The 25,608-nt window shown below is 37.1% G+C and overlaps 1 protein-coding gene and 1 long non-coding RNA gene across 6 annotated transcripts in view; one reads left to right on the forward strand and one right to left on the reverse strand.

Annotated features, from left to right (window-relative positions):
• The first annotated feature begins 7,995 nt into the window (after positions 1-7,995).
• LOC127867033 (uncharacterized) lies at positions 7,996-13,945 on the forward strand. The gene is made up of 4 exons (XR_008043230.1): positions 7,996-8,157; positions 8,942-9,115; positions 9,813-9,859; positions 13,804-13,945. It is a non-coding gene; the product is annotated as an uncharacterized LOC127867033 (long non-coding RNA).
• The window catches only part of LOC127867026 (uncharacterized), a 259,849-nt gene continuing 246,880 nt past the window's right edge, over positions 12,640-25,608 (reverse strand). For 2 of the 5 annotated variants that reach the window (XM_052407960.1, XM_052407958.1), the window contains exons 2-3: positions 13,819-13,919; positions 12,640-13,338 (exon numbers count right to left, since the gene is read on the reverse strand). In XM_052407960.1, coding sequence (XP_052263920.1) covers positions 13,189-13,338; positions 13,819-13,919 — 251 coding nt within the window. In that variant the 3' untranslated portion in view covers positions 12,640-13,188. Of the gene's footprint in view, positions 13,339-13,818; positions 13,920-14,881; positions 15,028-25,608 lie in introns of those variants that run through there. The other 3 variants (XM_052407956.1, XM_052407954.1, XM_052407957.1) reach the window with 2 other exon arrangements.

The following is a 25,608-nucleotide window of genomic DNA, read 5'->3' on the forward strand; positions in this document are numbered from 1 at the left end:
TTGAAACAAAATTGGACTCACGAGTTTACGTTGACATGGTACGGTTAAGGGCACACCGCAATCGTGGTCATTTGTTTCAGTTCAAACATACACTATCTATTGTATTATGCAGTCTTGTTTAACCAAGTCTCTGCGTTGTGGTTCTGAACATACAGGATACGGTATTATACGGAATTTCGGAAAGATTCTGCGACAGCATATTGTTAAAAGATACTAACACAGAGGATAATGAACATTATGCAAGCAAAATTTTAACAGTCATATATCAACACATCCCACAGTGTATAGAACTTGTTATAAAAGGAATGCAACATTAATAGAAAAGCCATCCTTTATATTAAATTGCGCTTGTCCTGTGAGAAACATTAACACAATGTTTTATACTAATAAAAGATAGTTACACGTTGATGAAGACGTTTGTTTTAATCTAATTTTAAAATAGCAAACAATGGAACTCCATAAACCATTTTATGGAGTTTTTATTTCGTTCTTATCTACTTTGTAAACTACGTATAGGGCTAGTCGAGATTCACTTTTACTGAAGAATTAATAACAAACTGAACGTGTGTCTAAATCGATATTAATCAATGGTCTTTTGAAGATTTAAAATGACTTATTAATAAATGTAAAAAGGTTATTTAAAGGCTTCACAAAGATTTTAGCGTTCTAATGTTGAACATGACGGAAATCATTTAGATGCTTTGTATTAAAAATGTTAGTATACGACCAAATATTGTCCGTATATAAACGACATTAAAACTATGCAAAACAAGATTGTTTTATATTGAAACGATGAATAAATTAAAATCGTCTTCATCATTTGACTTAGAATAATAAGGAAAGAGAAAAGAGTATTTAACTGAATTGGTGAATTTAGTTTTATCAATCGTTGTATTTACTGTGTTGTTATTGAACTGCGACCATTCAAATGGTCAAAACTAATGCAGAGTTGATAGCATTTGCAGGACCTGTGTGACGAACAATTAAATAGTCTTTCGTTGGCCCATGGACATCATGGAACAAAATGTCTCCACCACGAACGGCATAACCACATTCGATATGATGGCAGCAATGTGTCATAACAACAGAGGCATTGGCAACCAGGGTGATCAGCCATGGCCAAAGTTGAAGTAAGTATACGAATCATTTTGGGAAAAATATGGTTCATGCATTTGCAAAAAAAGTGTCGTCCCATTTGAGCCTGTGTACACATTCCGATTTTACGGAACTTTCGGTATAAAGGAGATATCTTCTAAACGAAAACCCAGTTTAGACGGAAAGTGTCGTCCCTTGTTAATTTTGACGTGACTTCACACACATGCATTAAGTCAATTTTTCTCACAATGAAGTTTGATGTGTCTCACAAATTAAAATCAATATATGAGTAGACATAAACTTAAGTACAAAAAACTTAACAATCCGTCTAAAATAAACAATAAAATATCGATTTGTTAATGGTTATGATCACTCTGTCTGCTTACGATATTTTAAAATCCTGTCCATATACAACGTTGTTGTTTGACTATTGAATACAGGAAAAAAATCTCGCTTTGGGAAAACTGGGCCCAATGCATTTGCATAAAGTGTCATCCCACTTTAGCCTCTACAGTCCGCATTGGCTAATTAGATACGACACTTTATGCGGATATGTAATTTACCCGTAAGGATATCGCTTCTATCCGAAAATCCAGCTTTTTTCAGAAAGCGGGATGACAATCTACACTTATACAGGCATATCTGGGATTACACTTTGCACACACGCATTAAGACCAGTTTTCCAGAAACAAAGCTCATTTTTCTGTACCTACTATGCTTGCAAGTTTATGTCTGTTTACAGGGCCGAGTTTAAGTATTATTTAAAGACCTCATCCACACACAAGGAAGGTAATATTATAAACATGAGACTCGGTCTGTGAAAACGAGTATTATTGCATGTTCGTTTAAATGGCGCCCCACATTAGCCATGCAGTCCGCAATGAAGAAAGACACTTTACACCTAAACTGATTTTCGCTAGGAAAATATTTTAAACCGAAAGTAGAATATCATCGGAAAGTTTGCGGACTATATAGGCTAACACTGTACGCACATGTAAATAGCTCCATTTTGCAAGAACACGGCCCATATAGCACAGCGATTAATTTGATTGATTTAAAGTGTTCCAGACTAAGTTTTCCCGTTTTGCCTGATTAGGTAAACCCTAGACACATTTTTGAGTTATTGTGAAGAACGTTTATTTGCTTGCTATCATGAAAGAAAATATATAACCTGTAAATTATCGATCAATCCGCTCTCGTAGTTTTCTGTCGTATAATGCATTGTCATGTCTACGCCATACTATTTGTTGGAAAAATGGCCGCGATCAAGCGTTGCATGGTTGGCTGATCACAAAGGTTGATGTATCGCTGGTCATTGTTTTCCATTTACATCGGCTATTCATATGAAACGTCGTGTCCAAACTAAACTTGGATTACACAAGATTACTATCGTTAATGTTTGTCATTCAAATAAAGACATGAGCTATGTTTATGTTCCCTTCATGCTCTGATATCCATTTACAGTTGTTGTTGTGTAATTCAGACTCCAGTTTGATGATTATACATGTACATGGCCGTAAGAGCTGGGCGGGATGTACGGACTTTCAGGCGAGCTATGGAGGCGTATATCACATCGTCTGTAGTCAGTCACGTGGCCCAAGGTGCGTTTACCTCATGTTCTGCAGCCGATGCTATTCTAATGGTCATTCGTCACATGGGGTTGAAACAACGCTGTCCTTGTTCAAGTAAATCAAGTTCGAATACAAGTGGCAACCTTTACAACATGTACACTCCATACCACAAGCAACCATTATGTATGTTGCTTTTTTTATAGTATGTACTTTGTTAGACTTTCTTTTTTAGGTTAACTTCTCGCATAACCATTGATATGTCTTACACATCTGACGCCGAAAACAATCACACAAAGTTAAAATTACAGAACGATATTTGTTTATAACAAACGTTAATTAAATGGTGTAAGACTGTACTTTCTTTGTATGAATGATAATTATACTTAATAAAACAAATGTTGCAAAATTGGACTTCACATATACTTAAAAAGCCCTAAAATTGCAAATTAACTACCACGCATGCATTGCGCGTGTCCCAGTCGAAACATTGCTTTCAAGACACCTTGTGCAAATCTGTATTTGACGAAACTATAACGATTAACTTTCGTTTGGTGCATAAAACGCTCGGGTGCTTAAGGATAAACCCTGTGCATTTTGTTCAACTCGTAGTAGCTGATTACCTCGACATTTACGGTATACAGGCGTTTACTTGCAGTCAATGTAGATTGTTAATCCGTATTGTGTGAAGTCAGTGTTTGAAGGTATGCTGAGTTTTAATTATTGTGTTTAAATAATAATTTTGATATTTTGTTAAACGCATAGTTCGGGCATTATACGTTTTATGAAAGTCATGTTTGAACTTACCATGTTAGGCTTTGTATCTATGTTTAATCGTAATCATTAAAAAGACTTAATATTAATACGCTCTGTTGTTTTAATAGTTAGGTTTGTGATAGGAATTCCACTACCATGATGAACAGTAGAAAATTAGACAGGTTGCCGTAAACATTAACATTTAGTTGCATAGTCTGAAAAAAGGATGCAATTATATCATCTTACCTATACGATTATCTTTTAACGAAATAGAACAGCTATATCGTTTGTGTTGTTTGTTGGCCTTAGGCAAATTCCCAAGGCTAAAGTAATGATACAAATTTCTGAGCCTATCCGAATTGGCTGGCTGCCAAAATCCAGATGCCCTTAAGTCCGATTTTCGACTTAATTCATGCGCAATAAAATTAGTTCTTCGCAGATATCAATAACCCGCCTTGTAAATACAGAACACCGCTATATAACATAACAGTGTTTCTAAGCATTGGCTACGATATAGTTTTTATTGTTTGCATATTCATGCGAGAATAAGTTCCTCACTTGACGGTCTAGGCCGAAAAGATATGAGTGCTGTCGGAAACAGTAAGAATACTTTTTTCTAAGACATTTTTTGAAGACATTATATTTGGTATTTATAAACATATTTTTAAATATTGTTTTTTTATTTGAGTTCACACGACATTCCATAAAATAAGAAAATGAAAGAAACAACAAATATTCACGATTATTCCCGGAAATAGACGAAGTAACCGGATACGGTATTTCAGTGCGCAGATCGAGCGCGCAAATCGAGCGTGTAAAGTTCTACGTTAGACAAATTACACAATCTGTACAACGTTCTTTATCAGAGTAAGTGGATTTTCTTTTGTATACACATTACAAAGGAAGTATGAGTATTTTCCTGGTCTGTTAATTATGTATTAAATAGAGGATATTTGTTGGAATCGGTGGATTATCGATTTTAATTCACGAGTGATCATAAAAAATAATATTTTCACGAGTGAAAATGTATATTTTTAATTATCGCTAGTGAATTAAAATCAATATTCCACCGAATCCAACAAATTGTCATTTTATTTTATATATGATTCATTGGTTTATTTTATGAAAAACATATTATTCGTCTATGCAATGCAAACATAAAATTTCTGTATTTAAATTTTAATTTAAATAAAAAAATATTCAAAACGCACAAGCACCGAGCATTGGAAATATTTCACAGTGACGTTTAATACCAGCCGGATATGATGTAAAGTTGGTTCTGTGTTTTCTTGTTATAAATACGTAAAGCGTATGCTGTATTTGTGTATATTGCAAATATAATATCAACATTGACGGAATGCGTTTATATTTTGAGACCTTATATACAATTAATCACTGTTTGTATGACATTTTAACTTCACTATTGAATTAGTTAAATAGTTGAAAAACGTAACCTTTTCTTTGACATTTCGCATGCAGTAATACAATCAAGTCGAACTGAGTGGTTGGACAAGTATTCTAATTTTATGTATCAAGTTCATAAAATCTGCCACAATTGAGTATTGTATTGAGCAGTATTTACACATTCACACAAGTCGTTGTTCGACAAAAAATGCGACTAAAAGCGTATTCGTAATTTAAAACAGAACCTAAATTGTAAATGTTCATGCTTCCTTTATAAATGATTAGTTTAACACAATCCATCAATGACAAGACATATCTACGTAATTGCTTTTCCATATTTTTTATATTTTTATGTGTTATTGTTCTGTAAGCCAATACAACATCTTTAAGTTTAATTCATGGATTTTCCGCTCCCATCAAGTCGGCTGAAACAAAAAGGAATCCAATTAAGAGCTGGAGGGTTGATTGTTTTAAACCAAATTACTACGCTTCAATGAGTAAATTATACGGGTTTTAGACGTCTAAATCCATAAGAAAACTATAATTAAAGCTAAGTCTTTGATTGTATTTGGTCAATCATCAGGTCTCTACAAAATAAATAAAAATGCAGAGTGTAAACATTTGGCGCAAATACGAATTAAAACATAGCATAAACGAAATAATACACATGTCTACGGTAGTTCGACATAAACTTTCGCAAAAGGAATCCCTTTCACAAATGATAAAACAGATAATACTGAATACTGAACAATATAAAAATCAGCACAGGATAATCAAAGACTTCACTTTCCCCCTTATTTTGACTTTGCTAAGAAGAGGCTTTATCTAAAAGAAACAATACAATAAAAGCGGAATGTATCGTTCTAGATAAGCCTGTGCGGACTTAATGGACCAATGATATATATGTCATTTGTCACATGAAGACGAAACAAAGCATTCCTTGTCATGTGTGTGTACGCGATTTGTATATCGTAGAAGATCGAATAAAAGAGACAACCCCTACAACATATACATCCGATGAAACAAGACATCCTTATTTATTTGGCATTTTATGTTATAGTGTGTATATTTAGGTAAACTTCTTGCATAACCATTCATATATTGCACACATTTGACACCGAATACAATCACACACATTTAAAATTACAGAACAATACCTGTCTATATCAAACGTAAATGAATTGTTTTAAGACTTTACCTTCTTTACATGCATAAATATTACATTTAATAAAATCAAAAAATGTTGCAAAAATGAACTTCAAATAGATTTTAAAAGCCCTACAATGGCTAGTTAACAATCCCGCATGTATTGCGCGTGTCACTGCTGAAACATTGATTGTAAGACACCCTGTGTAAATCTGTATTTGTCAAAACTATAACGATTTACTTTTCTTTGTGTACATGACACTCGGCAATCTCTTGCACGACGGTTACATTACATTCACCTCTGTGTTGGGCTCAGAACGAACTATTGTTATGAAAGCGTCTCAGTCATGTCATGATCTCTCCAAGCGTTCATCATTGAGGTTACAGTATACTAAACAATCTCTTGCGACGGTTACATTGCATTCACTGTATCAAAGAAAACCATCTCTTACCATGATATCTTATATCAGTCTTAATTCATTATTATAAAATTAATTTGTTTTTTTGATGTTAAGAAACCAACATACATACACACGTCGAAGCAATTCCTAACGTCACTCAATAAAAATTATGTTCAATTGTTTACATTTGTGAAGTGCGTGGAATGATTCCATCTGCGTAAATGGGCAATAAAATAGTTCCAAAGAGTTGCATTAAAACTCGCAAGTTTTTGCACGATTTATCTTACATTTATAAGTCATATTTCTTAATTTAATGCATGCAATCTTATATATATCCAATCAAATATACATTGAATGCGTTTGATCGGTTTTACCTATTTTCTAGGCAAAATGGCAAGCTCAGCATTTCGCTGAGTTGTATGTGAGAGCAAGGAACGACAACTCTGCGCGGTGATTGGACACTCGGGTGGTTCAGGATTGACCTGCGCATTTTGGTCTACTCGTAGTAGCTGATAATCTCGACATTTACGGTGTATACAAGTGTTTACTTGCAGTCGATGTAGATTGTAAATCTGCATTGTGCAAGGTCAGTGTATAAAGGTATGCTGGGTTTTAATTATTGAGTTTAAATCAATATTTTGGTATTTTTGTTCAACTTATCGTTCGTACGTTTAAGGTAAGTCATGTTTAAACTTACGATGTAAGGCTGTATGAATATGTTTCATTATAATTATTAAAAAGACATATAAACGCGATGTTATGCCCTTTAAATACTTACAATTAAAGTCGTTGCAATACATCATAGTATATTTTTAGGGAGGTTTGAGATAGGAATTTCACAACCATGATGACAGTAAAAAATTAGACAGGTTGCCGTATGCATTTTCCCCTATTAATGATTTTCCGGATCCGAAATGGTCCCTTTAAAAAGAAATACTTGATCAGTATGTTACTTTGTGTTAAATTACTTAATCAGTATGAAACACCTAACAAATCAAACATTACCAAATGTAGTCAACACATAAGATTAAGGTACACAACAATCGTGATCACCCGAATTTGTAATTATGTACTTCCGAAAATAACGTTATTGTTAAGAAAGCTATTTTTGCTTGTGCAAATGCGTCTTTATACTTCTCATGAACCGTGATAATTAATTGAATAAATCAAAGACATATGTTGATGTACGTGGTGGAAATATACAAAACACATGTCCTTTTTTTAAGCTGCATCTGCAGGAGAGAAACCTTATGGGAGCTGGTTTTTGTATTAATTGCGATAATTGCGTCTCTATAGTATACATGTTAGCCTCGCTATGGGAAAATGGGGCTTAATGCATGTGTGTAAAGGTTCGTCCAGAATAAGCCTGTGCTGTCCGACTTTTTTTGTTTTAAGGAAGTTTCTTCTAAACAAAAATCCAAGGCGGATATTGTCGTCCATGGTAAGCCTTTTCAGACTGCGCAGGCTAATCTGGGACGAATCTTTATGCACATGCATTAAGCCCAGTATTCCCAGAGCGAGACTCAGTATTCTTATTCATTGTCCGTATACTACCAGTCCCGTTAACCCCCTTCACGCAAGTTTGTGAACTCGCCATGACCTACACGTTATCAGATAATTGAAACAAATTGGTATCACTAGTTACGTTGACATGGTACGGTTAAGGGCACACCGCAATCGTGTTCATTTGTTTCAGTTTAAACATACACTATCTATTGTATCGTGCAGTCTTGTTTAACCAATTATCTACGTTGTGGTTCTGAACTTACAGGATACGGTATTATAAGGTATTTCGGAAAGCTTCTGCGACAGCATATTGTTAAAAGATAATAACACAGAGGATAATTAACAGGATGCAAGAGAAATTTTAACAGCCATATATCAACACATGCCACAGTGTATAGAACTTGTTATAAAAGGAATGCAACATTAATACAACAACCATCCTTAATATTAAATTGCGCTTGTTCTGTGATAAACATTAATAAAATGTTTTATACTAATAAAAGACAGTTACACGTTGATGAAGATGTTTGTTTAAATTTAATTTTAAAAAAGCAAACAACGGAACACCATTTACCCTTTTATGGAGTTTTATTTCGTTCTTATCTGCTTTGTAAGCTTCGTATAGGGCTAGTCGAGATTCACTTTTACTGGAGAATTAATAACAAACTGAACGTGTGGCTAAATCGATATCAATCAATGGCCTTTTGCAGATTTTAAATGACTTATTTATGAATGCAAAAAGGTTATTCAAAAGCTTCACAAAGATTTAAGTGTACTTATGTTGAACATGACGGAAATCATTAAGATGCTTTGTATTAAAAATGTTCGTATACGACCAAATATTATCCGTATATAAGCGACATTAAAACTATGCAAAACAAGATTGTTTTATATTGAAACGATGAATAAATTGAAATCGTCTTCATCATTTGACTTAGAATAATAAGGAAAGAGAAAAAAGTATTAAACTGAATTGGTGAATTTAGTTTTATCAATCGTTGCATTTACTGTGTTGTTATTGAACTGCGACCATTCAAATGGTCAAAACTAATGCAGAGTTGATAGCATTTGCAGGACCTGCGTGACGAACAATTTAATAGTCTTGCGTTGGCCCATGGACATCATGGTACCAAATGTCTCCACCACGAACGGTATAACCACATTCGAAATGATGGCAGCAATGTGGCATAACAACAGAGGCATTGGCAACCAGGGTGATCTGCCATGGCCAAAGTTGAAGTAAGTATGCGAGTCATTTTGGGAAAAATGGGCTTCATGCATTTGCAAAAAAGTGTCGTCCCATTTAAGCCTGTGACACATTCCGATTTTACGGAACTTTCGGTATAAAGGAGAAAACGAAAACCCAGTTTAGACGGAAAGTGTCGTCCCTTGTTAATTTTGACGTGACTTCACACACATGCATTAAGTCAATTTTTCCCACAATGAAGTTTGATGTGTCTCACAAATTAAAATCAATATATGAGTAGACATAAACTAAAGTACAAAGAACTTAACAATCCGTCTAAAATAAACAATAAAATATCGATTTGTTAATGGTTATCTTCACTCTGTCTGCTTACGACATTTTAAATTGCTGTCCATATACAACGTTGTTGTTTGACTATTGAATACGGGAAACAAAATCTCGCTTTGGGAAAACTGGGCTAAATGCATATGCGTTAAGTGTTATCCCACTTGAGCCTCTACAGTCCGCATTTGCTAATTAGATACGACACTTTATGCGGATATGTAATTTACCCGTAAGGATATCGCTTCTATCCGAAAATCCAGCTTTTTTCAGAAAGCGGGATGACAATCTACACTTATACAGACATATCTGGGATTACACTTGCGCACACGCATTAAGACCAGTTTTCCCAAAACAAAGCTCATTTGTCTGTACCTACTATGCTTGCAAGGTTATGTCTGTTTACAGGGTCGATTTTGAGTATTATTTAAAGACCACATCCACACACAAGAAAGGTAATATTAGAAACATGAGACTCGGTCTGTGAAAACGAGTATTATTGAATGTTCGTTTAAATGTCGCCCCAAATAAGCCATACAGTCCGCAATGAGGAATGACACTTAACACCTAAACTGATTCTCGCTAGGAAAAGACTTTAAACCGAAAGTAGAATATCAGCGGAAAGTTTGCGGACTTTATAGGCTAACACTGTACGCACATGTAAATAGCTCCATTTTCCAAGAACACGACCCATATAGCACAGCGGTTAAATTGATTGATTTAAAGTGTTCCAGACTAAGTTTTCCATTTTTGCACGATTAAGTAAACCCTAGACACATTTTTGAGTTATTTTGAAGAACGTTTATTGGCTTGCTATCATGAAAAAAAAATAAAACCTGTAAATAATCAATCAATCCGCTCTCGTAGTTTTTTGTCGTATAACGCAATGTCATGTCTACGCCATACTGTTTGTTGGAAAAATGGCCGCGATCAAGCGTTTCATGATTGGCTGATGACATAGTTTGGGCACTATTCTTATGCTAAAAAGCAACAAGTGCACTTAATGCTGTGGGACTCTGAAAATATGTATGTTTTACCTTTATGCCATAATGCAGTAAGTGCTATTTTTAATACAAAAGCATTAAATATAAGTATGCAATCCTATAATATGTTTGTAATGTCATAACAATACTATTACATATAATATAACCAAATATTATGCTGATATTCATAGTCAAATAAAAGTTGTAGTCTGTCAAGCCTTCTTTTGCAATTTTATCCACTATTTAAAAAATCGAGTTATTACGTTCTGGCTTTAATCCCTCGTATTGTTTTTCTTTCCTATTATACCAAGTGGACTCGCACATCCTTCTAAATTGGATCAATTTATTTCCAAAATTAGGGATGTCTAGTATATTTTTTTCTATATAGAATATTTCATACAGAAATGCCCTTAAGCAAAAAGCGCAGACCCTGATGAGACGCCGAATCATGCGGGGTCTCATCTGGGTCTATGCTTTTTACCAAGGCCTTTTTTTCTTGACGCTAGGCATAATAGCAATTTATACAAGACATCGTAGTAAATGCTTGAATTCATGTTTCATGCTAAAATTACTTAACTACATGTATGTAAAATGTTGTGTAAATCATTTGTAAGATGCCGAAAGGAAATTTTGAATATCTTGTCTTTAATATAAAATGAATATGTCATATTTAAAATAATGATACATTAAAAGTAAAGTTCACAGTTATAAATTTTGTGGATATTTTAACAGTTGTCGTTGTGAATGTGGATATAGTAAGATTATATCATTCAAACATTGATTGTATTTCATGGGACCTGTTCACGTTTTGGTAAATTTACAAAATTGATAAAAAATATTGTTTCATAATTGCAAATTTTTGTTGAAGCTGTGTTTTTTTTTATAAGGAAACAGTAATACTGGACATGTTATGCTCTAAAATATCAATTGTTTGCATCTTTTTGACGATTTAAAAACCTGAAAATTCTAAAGCGCTACAAAGGCGAAAGGATTGTATAATTAGGAAAATTCTGTTGTTATCGTTATCATATTGTTGTTATCCTTATTATAGTGTAATCATGTGACATTACAAGGATGACCTATATAAAGTTTAAATTACGTGCAGTATCCCGTCATAACGATTGGCCGAATTTTCTCCAAGGCTCAGTGGTTCGAGCCCAGGTGTGGGTAACGTTTTTTTCATTCTTCAAGTTTAACCAATTTATGCCTAGTGGACTCTCCCATCCTTCTACATTGGACCGATTTATTTCTAAAATTAGAGATGTCTAGTATATGTATTTCTATGTTTAGAATATTACTTACTAAAATTTCTTCAAGCAAACAGCGCAGACCCAGATGAGACGGCGCATCATGCGGCGTCTCATCTGGGTCTACGCTGTTTGCAAAGTCATTTTTTCAGGACGCTAGGCATAAACGGGTTCATTTTTGTTTTTAACTGAAACTCTTTTGTTCCGATGTTTACATGAATTTAAAGCATTAGTTCACAAACTTCAGAACATGCCAAAATCTGTTAAATGGTCCGTTTAAGTTATGGATGGTAAATACTTATTATGACGTGAGACGTGTATTAGTTCAACAAACAGGAGATATTTGCTAATCCATTAGAGCTGATTGCAAATAAATATTATTACGCATGCAAAAGTCAATTTGCAATTATAAAGTTGAGCTGCTCTTTAAGAAAAGGGGGTTTAATACATGTGCATAAAGTGTCGTCCCAGATTAGCCTGTGCAGTCCGCACAGGCTAATCAGGGACAACACTTTCCGCTTTTATGATATTTTTCCTTTCAAGAAAGTCTCTTCTTAGCAAAAATCTAGTTTAGAGGGAAACGTTGTCCCTGAACAATATGTGTGGACTGCACAGAGTCATATGGGACGACACTTTACGCACATGCATTAAACTCCCTTTTCACTGAGCATGGTCCAATTTTAATATATCCCTTGTCTTTGATTTCAGGTTTTCCCATTTAAATACACGCTTAATCTAGTACGTACATATCCAAATGTATCTGTTAGAATACTATAAGCAAGAATCACAAATTAATAAGCATTGGGTTTATGACAAACCCATGATCCACATATTTAAAATAAGTATTAGCAAAACATTGTGTAATTTTCTTTCTGTTATTATATCTGCAATGTAGACCCCAGTACATCGTATACAAAGTATAAAAAGCCTTTTTTATCAAAGGTGAGTGTATTTTGCAACACTTTCCACAGACAAAGTATGTTCATTTAACAAATACAAAAAGTTCGAGACGATAACATTTATTAGCAGAAGCGGCCTTTAATACATAAAACACAGTTTAGGAATTTACAGATATTTACGGCAAATCAAAGTTTACAGGTCCTGGTCTCAGTCTGAAACCAATCGATTCGTTTAGTTTAAATAAACATCATTCTTGAAAAACTGGGCTTAACGCATGTGCGTAAAGCGTCGTAATAAATAATCTGAGCAGTCAAAAAAGGCTAATCAGGGACACCACTTTGCGCCATTATTGGACTTTCGTTTAGAAAATACTTCTTGAGCCGAACTATTCCCTAAATGCGGAAAGAGTCGTCCATGATTAGCCAGTAATTACACACGCAGAACAAGGATGACACTTTCACTACATGCATAAAGACCAGATTGTTGGTTAAAATAGTTTGTCTTTAGAACACACTAAAGTATTGTATCGTATTTGATAAACAAGTGTACGAATGTAATAATTTAAACCACTGAAATACAGTTCTTAATAAAAAGCTGATCGAAGAGTATAACGACGAAAAACCGTGAAAAGCCATGGTTGATGTTAACATAGCGTTAGTAGTCGAAGTAATCCTTATTGCATCTCTCATTGAGATCTCGAACGATCTTCTCGCACGAGCCGAAATCTCGCAAGTCATCTGGTATCACTATGACGATATTGTCGATGTCATTGTTCTTTGGATCTCTCAGGATGTAGTGGTTCCCCTAATTGTACAAATAAACATAATTGCAGTGCTTTGTGAAAAAAGGGTTTAATGCATGTGCAAAGAGTGTCATCCCAGATTAGCCTGTGCAGTCCACACAGGCTAATCAGGGACGACACTTTCCGCCGAAACTGAATTTTCTCTAAGAAGAGTATTTCTTTATAATAAAAATATCATAAAAGCGGAAAGTATCGTCACTGATAAGCCTGTGCGGACTGCACAAGCTAATCTGGGAAGAAACTTTACGCACATGCATTAAACCCCCTTTTTACAGAGCACGACCTATATGTAACATTTAATATGTCTCATTTGTCTATATTTTAAGCGTATACTCAACCAAACCGTAAAGCGTTTAATATCTAGACCTCAGATTTCCTACTTGCCCGTACAAATCGATAAGCAACAATAATCAAAATGTTGTTAAATCGATCGTTCAACAACCAAAAAACAAATGTGTCCATCGTAGATATTAACTGCGTACCATGGAGTGCTCCGAGAGTCCGCAGTTGGTCGCAAAGGTCCGCAAGGCTTCGCTGTTACAGTCGTCTGGAAACCGAAGAGGTGAGTCCGTCGACCACCAGGCTAAAAATACATCACCAACGCCGGGTTTTAGCCAGTATTAAAAATGCCGGGATGGGGGATTGCTGGTGAGGATGAAAAGAAGCAGTGTGACCTTATATATGAACATTTGTCGATTTTAATCTGTTTACATTGTAATTACTTCATAGAGTTGTTTACACTTATGTACACGAGCATAAATTACCTGCATGAACATTTTGTTGTATTGATACTCGTTTAATTTCTTGCAAGCGTAGAACTATTATCATATGACCCGCGTATGACCTATGCCGCAAGCGAAGCTCCTGACAATACGAATCGTGTTCTGAGAAAACTGGGCATAATGCATGTGCGTAAAGTGTCGTGCCAGGTTAGCCTGAGCAATCCGCACAGGCTAATCAGGGACGACAGTTTCCGCTTTTATGACAATTTTTCTTTAATTGAAGTCTCTTCTTAGCATAATTACAATTTAGGCGGAAAGTGTCGTCCCTTATTATCCTGTGCGGACTACACATAGCCTGTGCGGACTGCACATGATAATCTGGGACGACACTTTACGCACATGCATTATGCGCAGTTTTCTCGGAACGCGACTCATAGTGTGCGAATAGACAGGCTTGCCAGAAGCTACGCTTGCCGCGGTCCGTTCATGAGACCACGGAGCCTTGCTCGTTATACCGGACAGGTTGGCTCCTAACCAAACAACGCACATTGGTCATATATGACATAAACCCCATTTTCGCATGACGTTGCTTAAATAAAGCCCAGCAGTTGTCAAAGCGGATTTTAACAAATGTCGCCCCCAAAATCGTTCTATTAATATTCGACTTATATAAACTCATATAACAAAAAAAAGAAAATTGAAAAGTAGCACTAATAGAAGCAAGAGGATAATCAGTAACAGCAGTAGTAGCAACAATAGCAGTAGCAGAAGCAGTAGCGGTTTTAGTACTAATTAAGTGAATGAATTGCAACACAAGTCTTACCTGTCACTACGGAGATCATAAGACCCATGACGAAGAGGAAAACCACAGTCTTGCTCATCTTTGTGGACTAACAGGCACGGACAGACAAGCAGTGGTTTAACTGAACAACAGTGTGATCAATTTATAAATCATTTCCTACATTTACAGCCAGTAACGGACATTCGCACTTAGGCTATTACAGGAGTATGAATGTTTTGCTTTTTCAAGTCCCACTATTTCTATTGACGCTAGAACGTGTCCTCGATCGTATATGATAAAAACCTACCTACATTTATGTGTTCCCCAAAATGTACAGTTTTGTGTGAAGCATTCATATCAAAATTATAATATTTTAATATTCATGCAAAGTTGGAAATGTTCCATTTGGTCATTCTGTTATTTGAAAAATCAACATTTTATTGCTGGTAATGAAAACCAAATAAAAACAACGTAGGCCTTAAAATAGTTAACAAATGTAAGTGCTGTACGGCCTCATGTCTTTCGCAGGCGGCTAGATTTTGATTGAACAATGATATAGGACTTGACCGGCTTTTCTTGATATACAAGTGCGGTGGTCTACACCGACACAACACTCGAGGTATCTAGTAGACAAGGGTCGGCGGATGTGTTTACTCTATCAGGAGATAATTGTCATGATTTTGTGAGTCGCGTTCTGAGAAAACTGGGCTTAATGCATGTGCGTAAAGTGTCGTTCTAGATTAGCCTGTGCAGTCCGCACATGCTAATAAGGGACGGCACTTTCCGCCTAAACTTGATTTTCGGCAAGGAGGGACTTCCTTGAAACTAAAAATACCATAAAAGCGGAAAGTGTCGTCCCTGATGAGCCTGCGCGGACTGCACAGGCTAATCTGGGATTACACTTTACGCACATGCATTAAGCCCAGTTTTCTCAGAACACGACTCGTATTAACAACTTTCATAACATAACACGCAGCAAAAAAATATACTAATTTAACAGGGATCACCGTATTAGAACGGTAAATGCAAAGCATCGGGGATTAAAACCGGTTTGAAAATGAGCCGATCCGAATCAGGTTCCTCCTGATTTTAAATAACACACAAACAGCACACTGACAACAATTGACAAATTATGTTTGATGAACAGAGACCATTAGACCTTATGTCTGATAAACAGAGACTATTAGACCTTATGTTTGTTGAAAAGAGACCATTAGACCCTATGTTTGATGAACAGAGACCTTTAGACCTTATGTTTTATGAACAGAGACCATTAGACCTTATGTTTTTCTCCTTCTCCGGTATACGAAGCAGTCAACGCTATATCTTTTACCCCATACCCTGAGGTCTGAATAATGAATATCATATTTCGTTTTGGGGCGACTATTTGCTTGCCTGAATCCAATTTTTACGCTATTGTTGTTCATGTTTGTAATTCCGTTGTTATACGATGTCAAGGTAAGAAAGAAGTCAATCCTATTTATATAAGCTAGATTGTTTCGTTAGCCCCAGCTTGTATGTAACATTCTCCGTTATCCTGGTAGAACGAGTACCTGATATCTACGGAAAAGATCTTCTAAAGGCTCCCTAGCTCACTAGGGATGCTATGGAAAAGACGTTGAAAAACATACATGCATAAAATACAGCAGACAATTATGTGACCGCGTCTCTTAAACATAGGTTTATTGATAATTCATATCTTAAAAACGCAGACAATACGTATTTATTGATGTATCCGTATTATCTAGGATGTGCGTCTTGACCTAAGAGGTTTCTCTTCCCCGCGCATATCTGCCATTTAATGTAAAGTGTTTAAAATCACGTGTTTTGAGTACATAAAAAGGCACTCCATTGAATGTCTTGACAAGCCATTATAAACCATACGGACGAAATACAAAAAGAGATAAATCTATCTGGATATCAATCTAAATCCTTATGCAACCGAATGCTTGTGGAAAAGCATTCTTCTTTTTCTAAAGTGGCTGTATGTTATATTGTGTCGTGTTGTCAGTTATCTTCATAAAAAACATACAACATTTCAAACTGTTCAATCTGTTCACGTAAACAATGCTTCATGGTTGTTTAATAAAAATCAACTGATAAATATATAACAGTATTTTGACGACAGCATTTTCAAGTATCATCCGCAATATAAATACTAAAGCTATTTTTAGGAATTCGCAACTAAAATTCGATTTTGTTTTCGATGCGTCAATCTTTGAACATGTCCCTTTAAGAAGTCGTTTGCACTAGGAAATATGTGGATGAGTAGTGATATTCGATATGTCCTGAAGGAACTATTTTTCTTAGTCTGCAGGCTACAGATCAATAACTCGGTATATCAAATGACCCGCAAGCGGAAAACTGATGTGCTGTTTCCTGATAATGCAACCCCCGCTAATGGGTCATAATATAATTCTTTACGTGATCAATATCACTAGAGATGTTAACCGATTCGGGTTTAGCATTTAAGACGCTGTATTCTATGAAAATGAAAAGTAACACAAAAAGGTCCAACAAAAATACAATCAAACAATTACAACGATCCATCTATTCAACATTGTACTCATTGATCGTGGTCAATATTTCATTTGGTTGTATTCTTGCGCGTTTTGCATTTGTTTAGTGAGACCGTTACAGTGAACTCACTCAGGTACTCTTCAACAGATTAAACTCGCTTCAATATCGGTACCTAAATATTGTCAAACATAAAGGTCAGTGCCACGTTAATATTGGCGAACTATACTTTATCATACAGATTCACATAGTCACAGATGGTGTTATTAGTCATAATGCGGGATGACTTGTACTTGCATTTGTCTGCATGAAACACACGTAAAATATAGCAGTCACGGTATGCATGTCAGTGCATCTTACACGATGACTACTAAACGTAATACAATTCATTAAACAAACGTATGATATAACACTAGGGGTAGGTGTTCCAGTGCAAAATACGCAGTGACCGCTAACTGCATTATGATACTCTACACACACGCAAAATATAATCGTCTTTATGTACGGGGGCTATGACGTTTATCTTTGAAGCGGGATAACGAATGTATGCGCGGTTTGACACTAGCGGCTACCTTCCGAAACCACAGGTGGAAGTAACGTACCCAGGATAGTATTTTTCATATATATATATTTTTAGGAGCCCAATATATTCAAATAAATATATAAAATCATGTTTAATGAGAAAAAAATTGACAAAGAGCCATGAAAAAAAAATCCCCACCCTCGGATATTGGAATCATAACAAGGTCATTAACTAGACTTTATTATAGACCTGTCTTCGCGGCCGCAAAAATGTCAAAAATAGCTTTAATCCAAAGCATCCCTTGATCCTCCTATGGGCCATTGGACAACCTTTCAAAACAAGTTTACTTCAAAAATATCTGTCCAGCCGTTAACTCACAGTCGGTCGAAAACCGAGCAATATTTCGAGTCGAAACCCGAATAAATCTTCTACAGACTTTCAAACAATATTTTTGAGTTTTTGCCCCTTAATCGATAGCTCGCGTCCTATTCCTTTGAAACAACGAAGCGTGTCAAATAATGCATGCATATGCAACCACTTACCCCTAAAAACTTATTCCAAAATGTTATATTTTCTTTGCAACAACTGTTATAACTCTAAATTTGATTTACTTGAAAACGAAAGTCGCCATCGCTCTTGAACCCGGCTTAGCAGTGAATTACACTGACAGAGCCAGGCAATATCCAATCAACAACAACAACGATGTTTTGATAAATGTAAATAAATGAAAAATACTTATCATTCTGATTGTATTGGAATAAGTTTTAAGGGGTAAGTGGTTGCATGTGAATGCATTATTGACACGCCTCGTTGTTTTAAAGGAATAGGACGCGAGCTATCGATTAAGGGGCAAAAACTCAAAAAATATTGTTTGAAAGTCTGTAGAAGATTTATTCGGGTTGACAAACGGACTCGAAATATTGCTCGGTTTTCGACCGACTGTGAGTTAACGGCTGGACAGATTTTTTTAAAGTGAACTTTTTTTGAAAGGTTGTCCAATTGCCCATAGGAGGATCAATGGATGCTTTTGATTAAAGCTACTTTTGACATTTTTGCGGCCCGCGAAGACAGGTTTATGATAAATTCTAGTTAATGACCTTGTTATGATTCCAATATCAGAGGGTGGGGATTTTTTTTCACGGCTCTTTGGCAATTTTTTCTGATTAAACATGATTTTATGTATTTATTTGAATATATTGGGCTCTTAAAAAATTAAATAACAAAAAAATACTATCCAGGGTACGTTACTTCCACCTGTGTCCGAAACAGCTAGATATATATCGAGACGCGTTCTGGGAAAACGGGGATTAATGTAAGTGTGTGAAGCGTCCTTCAATATTATCATGTGCAGTCCGCACACATGCTAATCAGATACGATACATATCGCGTTAATGGTATTTTTCGTTGTAAAAAAAGTATCTTCATATTAGGAATCCAGTTTAGGCGGAAAGTGGCTGATAAGCCTGTATGGTTTGCAAACTCTAAGCTGGAACGACGCTTTCAACACATGAATTAAGCCCAGTTTTCGCACAGCGCGGCTCACATCATTACCGCTCTAATATGCGCCCTATATTAAGAATACCAATAAGGATTAAATATGTTCGTCAGAAAACGTTTCTCATGCCCTTGATTAACCTTTATCGCGAATATTAACATCAAATAATCAAGCGCTGTACTTGAATGAGTCGCGTTATGAGAAAACTGGGCATAATGCTTGTGCTTAAAGTGTAGTCCCTGATTAGCCTGTGACGGCACTTTACGCACATGCATTATGCCCAGTTTTATCAAATTAATAAACAATTATTTGCATTTTTTGAAAAAAGTACAAAACAATTAATTAAACATCTAGTTCAACAGCGTAGAAAACGTATTTCCATTTCCGCAAGATTGAAATTATACCGCTGGTTCAATATTTAATAATTTTCTACCTTTTTAAAGCTTATTACTTCCTTTAAATCTGTAATTGTTACCATAGACCGTAAAGGATGACCTTGACCTTGACCTTAACCACAATGTGTTTGTCAGAAACACAATGCCGCCTGTGTGTGTTTCAGAGTTTATTTACAGGTCCTACTGGCCTCTTCACGAGGTTACGGTAGCCCGACCTGCCCCTGTGACCTCTCAGGGGAAAAAGATTAATTTTAGAGCCAAAGTAGGTCAAATTTACTCCGGCTTCCCGGGTATTCGCCAAATACTTTAATTTTTAAAAGAGTTCCGTGAACGTTGGCCAATGAGACCTTAATGTGCTATCTACCTAAAGGTGGTGATGAGGTGCGGATCCCGCCGAGTGTCCCGCACATTACTAATGTACAAGACACTCAACGCGACCCACATCCCAACACCACCCGGTACGTAAGACCCGGAACACACACACGTATCGCTCTCACACCCCCACTCATTACGGGTGGCGCGTATGAGAGCGCCACGCCCGTTTGTTCCGGGTTCCTTGGTGGTGATCTGTGTATGGTTGTGTATAGTGTGTGGTATGTGATTGTTGTGCATTTGTCTGGAGCGGAAGAGGAGGTGTCTGTCGATTATTTACGGTCGTCGGTCAGTCGTGAAGGGTTGTATATTGTTGCAGTTCCCAGATCGCAGAACCCGCCGCCCCCGCACAAGCGCACCCACGCCGAGCGAGCCCGAGCCCCCCCCCCCCCGCTCCCGCATACGGCCCCGGCCTGAGCACCCAACCGCTGGAGACCCCCGAGACAAGCACCCTCATCCACCCACTCGCTGCGCGCGACAACAAATCAGTCAAGAACCAACCATGGAGCCCCCAAAAGCCCTACCCAGTCACCATCGTTCTTTCCCACCCGCCTGCCAAACATCCAGACCATGTATCAAGCTGGGATGTATTAATTTTGTAGTTATGTTGTATTTGCTATTATAATTGGATAGGTAAAGTAAATAAATGATCTAAAAACGCCGTTGATATATCATATGATCTATTTATGTTTGATATTAATTTGTAAAACTCATAGTATTATAGATTATGTCCTGTATTCTAGCTTTCATTTACCCAAGTGTGGTTGTTGTGCTCTCCGCCCCATGAGAGGTGTTAGTGGGGGTTCGAGCAGGATACAGGAAACGCCCCGATTCCAGAGGCGCCCCTGGTTCTTTTAAGTGCCCGGTGTATAGCACCGATACACTGCATCCCCGTTTAACGTCCCTCGCGGAGGACATATTAGTACATAGTGTTAGTATTGGTACTTATATACATGTGTAGTTCTGCTGTCTTGTGTCATAACTTGCGGTAACGTGGGCTCTCTCTGTTGCTATTTGGTATATAGTTTGGATGTTATTGCGAAGGGCAGGCTAGTTTTTGAAAGATCATGTATTTGATGATAGAAGAAGGGGACTATGTTTGTTTGATTGGGCCGAGATGACTAGTTCGTTGGGGGGCAGACAATCTCTTTGTAAATTCTTTCTTATTGATGTGTTAAGTGTCTTGTGAGACTGTGGTGTTGTAAGGGCCAGACTAGTTTTGAAAGGTCATTTATTTGATGAAAGAAGAGAGGGGCTGAGTTTGAGTAAATTTGGTATTAGTGAGAGCGCACACGTTAGTGTTTCTGGTTATAAAAGCAAAGACAGCATTCCTATGTGTTTGTGTAATATGCCAGGTTAGTATCGTGGTCTGGTCTAGGGTATGTCGAGCTAAGGGTTCGATCCGGCTACATAGGAACATATAATGGTTAGTGTACAAATGAACTGCAAACAGTCATTCTTTTCAGTATCTTTCAAGAGGGACGGCATGTAGCGTCTCTCGCTGAGGACATATTAGTATATAGTGTTAGTATTGGTACATATACAGATCTGCTGCCTTGTGTCATATTTTATAGTAGCTTGGGCACTCTCTGTTGCTTTTTTGGGAAATGGTTGTATGTTGTTGTGAGGGTCAGACTAGATATTTGACAGATCATGTACTAGATGATAGAAGAGAGGGACTGAGTGTGTGTAAATGGACCAAGATGACTATTTTGTTTTGTGGGCTTAGACAATTTCGAGATTTTCTTTCTTCTTTCTGAGGTGATTGCCTGTGGCACTGTGGTGTTGTGTGGGCCAGACTTTGTTTTTGATAGATCATTTATTTGATGATAGAAGAGATGGACTGTGGTTATGGTAGTTTGGTATTAGGAGAGTGAGCGCTTTACTGGTTCTGGTTATGTATGATATCAGAGGCAGCAGTTCTATGTGTTATTGCGGCTATTACAATGGTTAGTAAATAAATGGACTGCAATAAGTTATTCTATCTATACACTGAGAAACAAATATACTAATTATCATCACTTTTCTTTTTTTGGTAATCTTGGGTGGGTCGTGTCGACAGAGCCACAGTGCGAGGGGGGGCGCCTCACGACCCCAGCCGACACGCTCCATCCAACATTTTTTAATATAATGCATATATAAAATACATGGTTGTGATATCTACATCTAAAGGGGTTGTACTGAAGGTTTCTATATTGAGTTACCTGAGTGCGCACTTAATGCGGCTTCCGTCTCTGTGCGGAAGTGTAGTGTCTGCGTGCTTACCCCACTACCGTCGTCGTCGGCTGCTCCGTGCTGGGTGCAGCGGAAAAAATTTAAAATAACGAGGACCAGCACAGGGGGAGGGTCTCGCGGAACCCGGATACTGTTAGCCCGATTTTTTGGTTTACAAAGGGGGGATTTTAGATTTGTCCATATCGTTACATAGTGGTTACAGATGTTCGTTTTTATTTTTATCAAGCGTACCTATCCGTCATTGATTCTGATAGCGTGCCCTTAGGGTTAAATTGCGTTTATGTTGTACGGTCGCGGTTGTTAACGAGACAGGCGGCCGATTAATTTCATGATTTGGTTGAGAGTTATATTCGGTACCGTAATCCCTTCCGTCGTTTTATTAAGAGAGTGTTGTTGTTGTTTTACTGGGTTATAATGTGTAGCTTGTCAGCCCTTGCCCATCCGTGGCGTCGTCACAGGGCAAAGACCAGGGGGCCCCACTGACACACAGGTGTGACCCGTTGGCTATGCCCTGCGACGGAGTAACTATAGGTCGGTTGTCATATCCGCGTTATGCTCAGGCCGTGATAATACCGTAGGTTCACTCTGTGCGGGCCCGGGCGAGCGGCCCCATTGACACACAGAAGTGACCAGTCATCCGTGCCCGCCCAGAGGGCCCCTTTATGGCTATAGTCCACGGACGGGGTCCGGCAGACAGGTTAAATGTTATGTAGTTACCTAGATGTGTTTTTGTCCGGCACCGGGACGCGCTTTATTCGCACTTTTGAAAGTTACGCGACTTGTTTATACGCATATTTTTGCTATTTCGGATAAGCCTAAGGAAGATAATTTATGCAAGAAGATTCTGGTTTGGTTAATATGCCCTACTGTATCGCTTTATTTTATAGATTAAGTGAAGGTATGAATCTAGTTTTAGCCTCAATTTTAACAGAATAGATTTTGTGACGCTAAATGGTTGAAGTTTCGAGCGTTTGTGGGGTATTTCCATATATGTTTTATATTGCAAGGGAGGTAATTCTAAGCCGTTAATGTTCCAAAATGAGTCTTTTTTTTTCCTTATATTTGTGTCTGTTTTCAAGTCGGTGGTGGGTTGAAAAATAAATTACTATTAGTATTAAGTAAAAATGGCTATTGGTACAGAAATAAGGTGTTCATATAATTGTTCGTTTAATGCGAATTGCCTTATATCTTGTTTTGGCAAGGGAGATAATTGAATTACGCAAAAGATCGTAAAAATAGTCCTTTCCGTACATATTTATGTTTGTTTTGCAATAAATATGGGAATTAAACCTTAAGTTACTATTAGTATGGGGACGAAGAGATATTGTTACGGATATATAATGTCTGTATAAAGTCTTGGGATAAATCGATAGATAAATATACTATTATAATATTTTCTCTCTTGCGGCGTCTCCCGCATCACCGCGGCGTCCCACTCGGGACTCCCCCTTTCAGCAGTCACAATGGTCTACGGTTTAATATTTAGGTTGTTAGGGAAGCAATTTATCTAGTGTATTTATATTGTAATATTTATAATATTTAGATTGCTAAGATTGCTGTGTATTTAACCTGTAATATTTATATTTTATTTTAATAAGGCATACGCAGTGGAAGCTCGCTTAGCGGAGTATTTTAACTGTTTGTCAAATGTGCGATGTAATTAGTATATTTATATTTTATTGAGATATCCCGTATCTCGCAAAAATTTAAAAACATGTCTTATAACGGATCCGATCTTGTTCGGCGGCATTAACAGTAGAAGGCGATCAATTTTAACAGAGATATTGTTATATGCTGCTATTATACCTGTACTTAGTTCTAGTCTTTGGGCCGCGTGTTGAGGGCATATGAAGAATAAATGTTCGAAGGTGTCTGGGACACTGCATTTGGGGCACAGAACAGTTTCGTAGCTATCACCGTGTAACCTAGTCACCCCTAAGCGCATACGCGTATATGCCCTATCTTCTTGCTTAATGGGGCTATAGATATGGATCTTATGGCTGGGGTTAGTGATAAGTGGTAAATCATGCTCAGTGCAGTATTTTGACCATTTGTAGTCCTGTTCATTGTACGCTTTTTGGTTTATAATGGCTATAATTTCGCGTGCGCTGGGTTTTAGCTCAGAGAGTAGGCCGTCTTGGGATCCTAACTTGGCAAGTTTATCTGCGTATTCATTGCCCGGGATGCCTACATTACTAAGTATCCATATAAGTTTAAGAGATATGTTTTTATTAGTCAGTTTTGTGATACCTTTTAGAGCTGCGTATATCAAATCTGGTCGCGTTTTCGAGGATCCTGCGTGTAGTGCTTGCAATGCGCTAAGAGAGTCGGTTAAAATCGCGTAGTTTGTCTGTTCGTGCGTGTTAAGCGTGTTAAGCCACCTTACTGCGTCATTAATTATTGCTAGCTCGCAGGCAAATATGGAAAGTTCTTTTTAAGTTTTAATCTGTTGTGGTGGATAATGGCATTTTGAGGGTTGTATACTACGTACGCAGCGCCGGCTAATTTTAAATCCTCGTTTTTACTACCGTCTGTGAAAATCTGTGTATACCCGCCGTATGTATTATTTATGTAATTTAAGGCTATGGTTGCGCTATTGGAGTCGATTTCGGATTTTTTAATCAGTGTTGATAGATGAAAGTCGATGTCAGGTTTTACTATTTCACTAAGGCTGTAGTAGGTAGGTGGTTGGAGTTCAATTTCGTTAATTTTATAGTATAAATTAAGCGCTCGGACATTTTGCGCGTACGGGTCTCCAATGCGACTTTTAGGTGTACGGTAGGCCGGGTCTTCGGTGACCTTTGAGTTGATCGGTAGGTTGTTTTCCATAGGATTAGTGCGCGCGTAATACTTCATTTGATTTATTTGCCTTTGATGGTCCAGGTCAAGCATTCCACACTCGAGATGGATAAAAACGGTGCTTGTGGTTTTACGTGTGCCCGTGATTATTTTGAGTGCCGTGTTTTGGATAACTTGTAGTTTTTTAAGTAGTTAATCGCTGGCTGAGTTATATGCTATGCTTCCGTAATTTATCTTTGCCCAGATAGTGGCTTTGTAAATACTCATCAGTGCTTTCTTGTCTGTGCCCCAGTTATTTTTTTGGATGCATTTGAGAAAATTAAGATCTTTCTGGCAGCGCACTGTTAATTTGAGGATGTGTTCTTCCCATGTTAGGTATTTATCAAATGTCGTTCCTAGGAAAGTAATTTTGTCGAGGTATGGGAGCGTAGCG

This window comes from Dreissena polymorpha, chromosome 2 (assembly GCF_020536995.1).
Source record: "Dreissena polymorpha isolate Duluth1 chromosome 2, UMN_Dpol_1.0, whole genome shotgun sequence".
NCBI lineage: Eukaryota > Metazoa > Mollusca > Bivalvia > Myida > Dreissenidae > Dreissena > Dreissena polymorpha.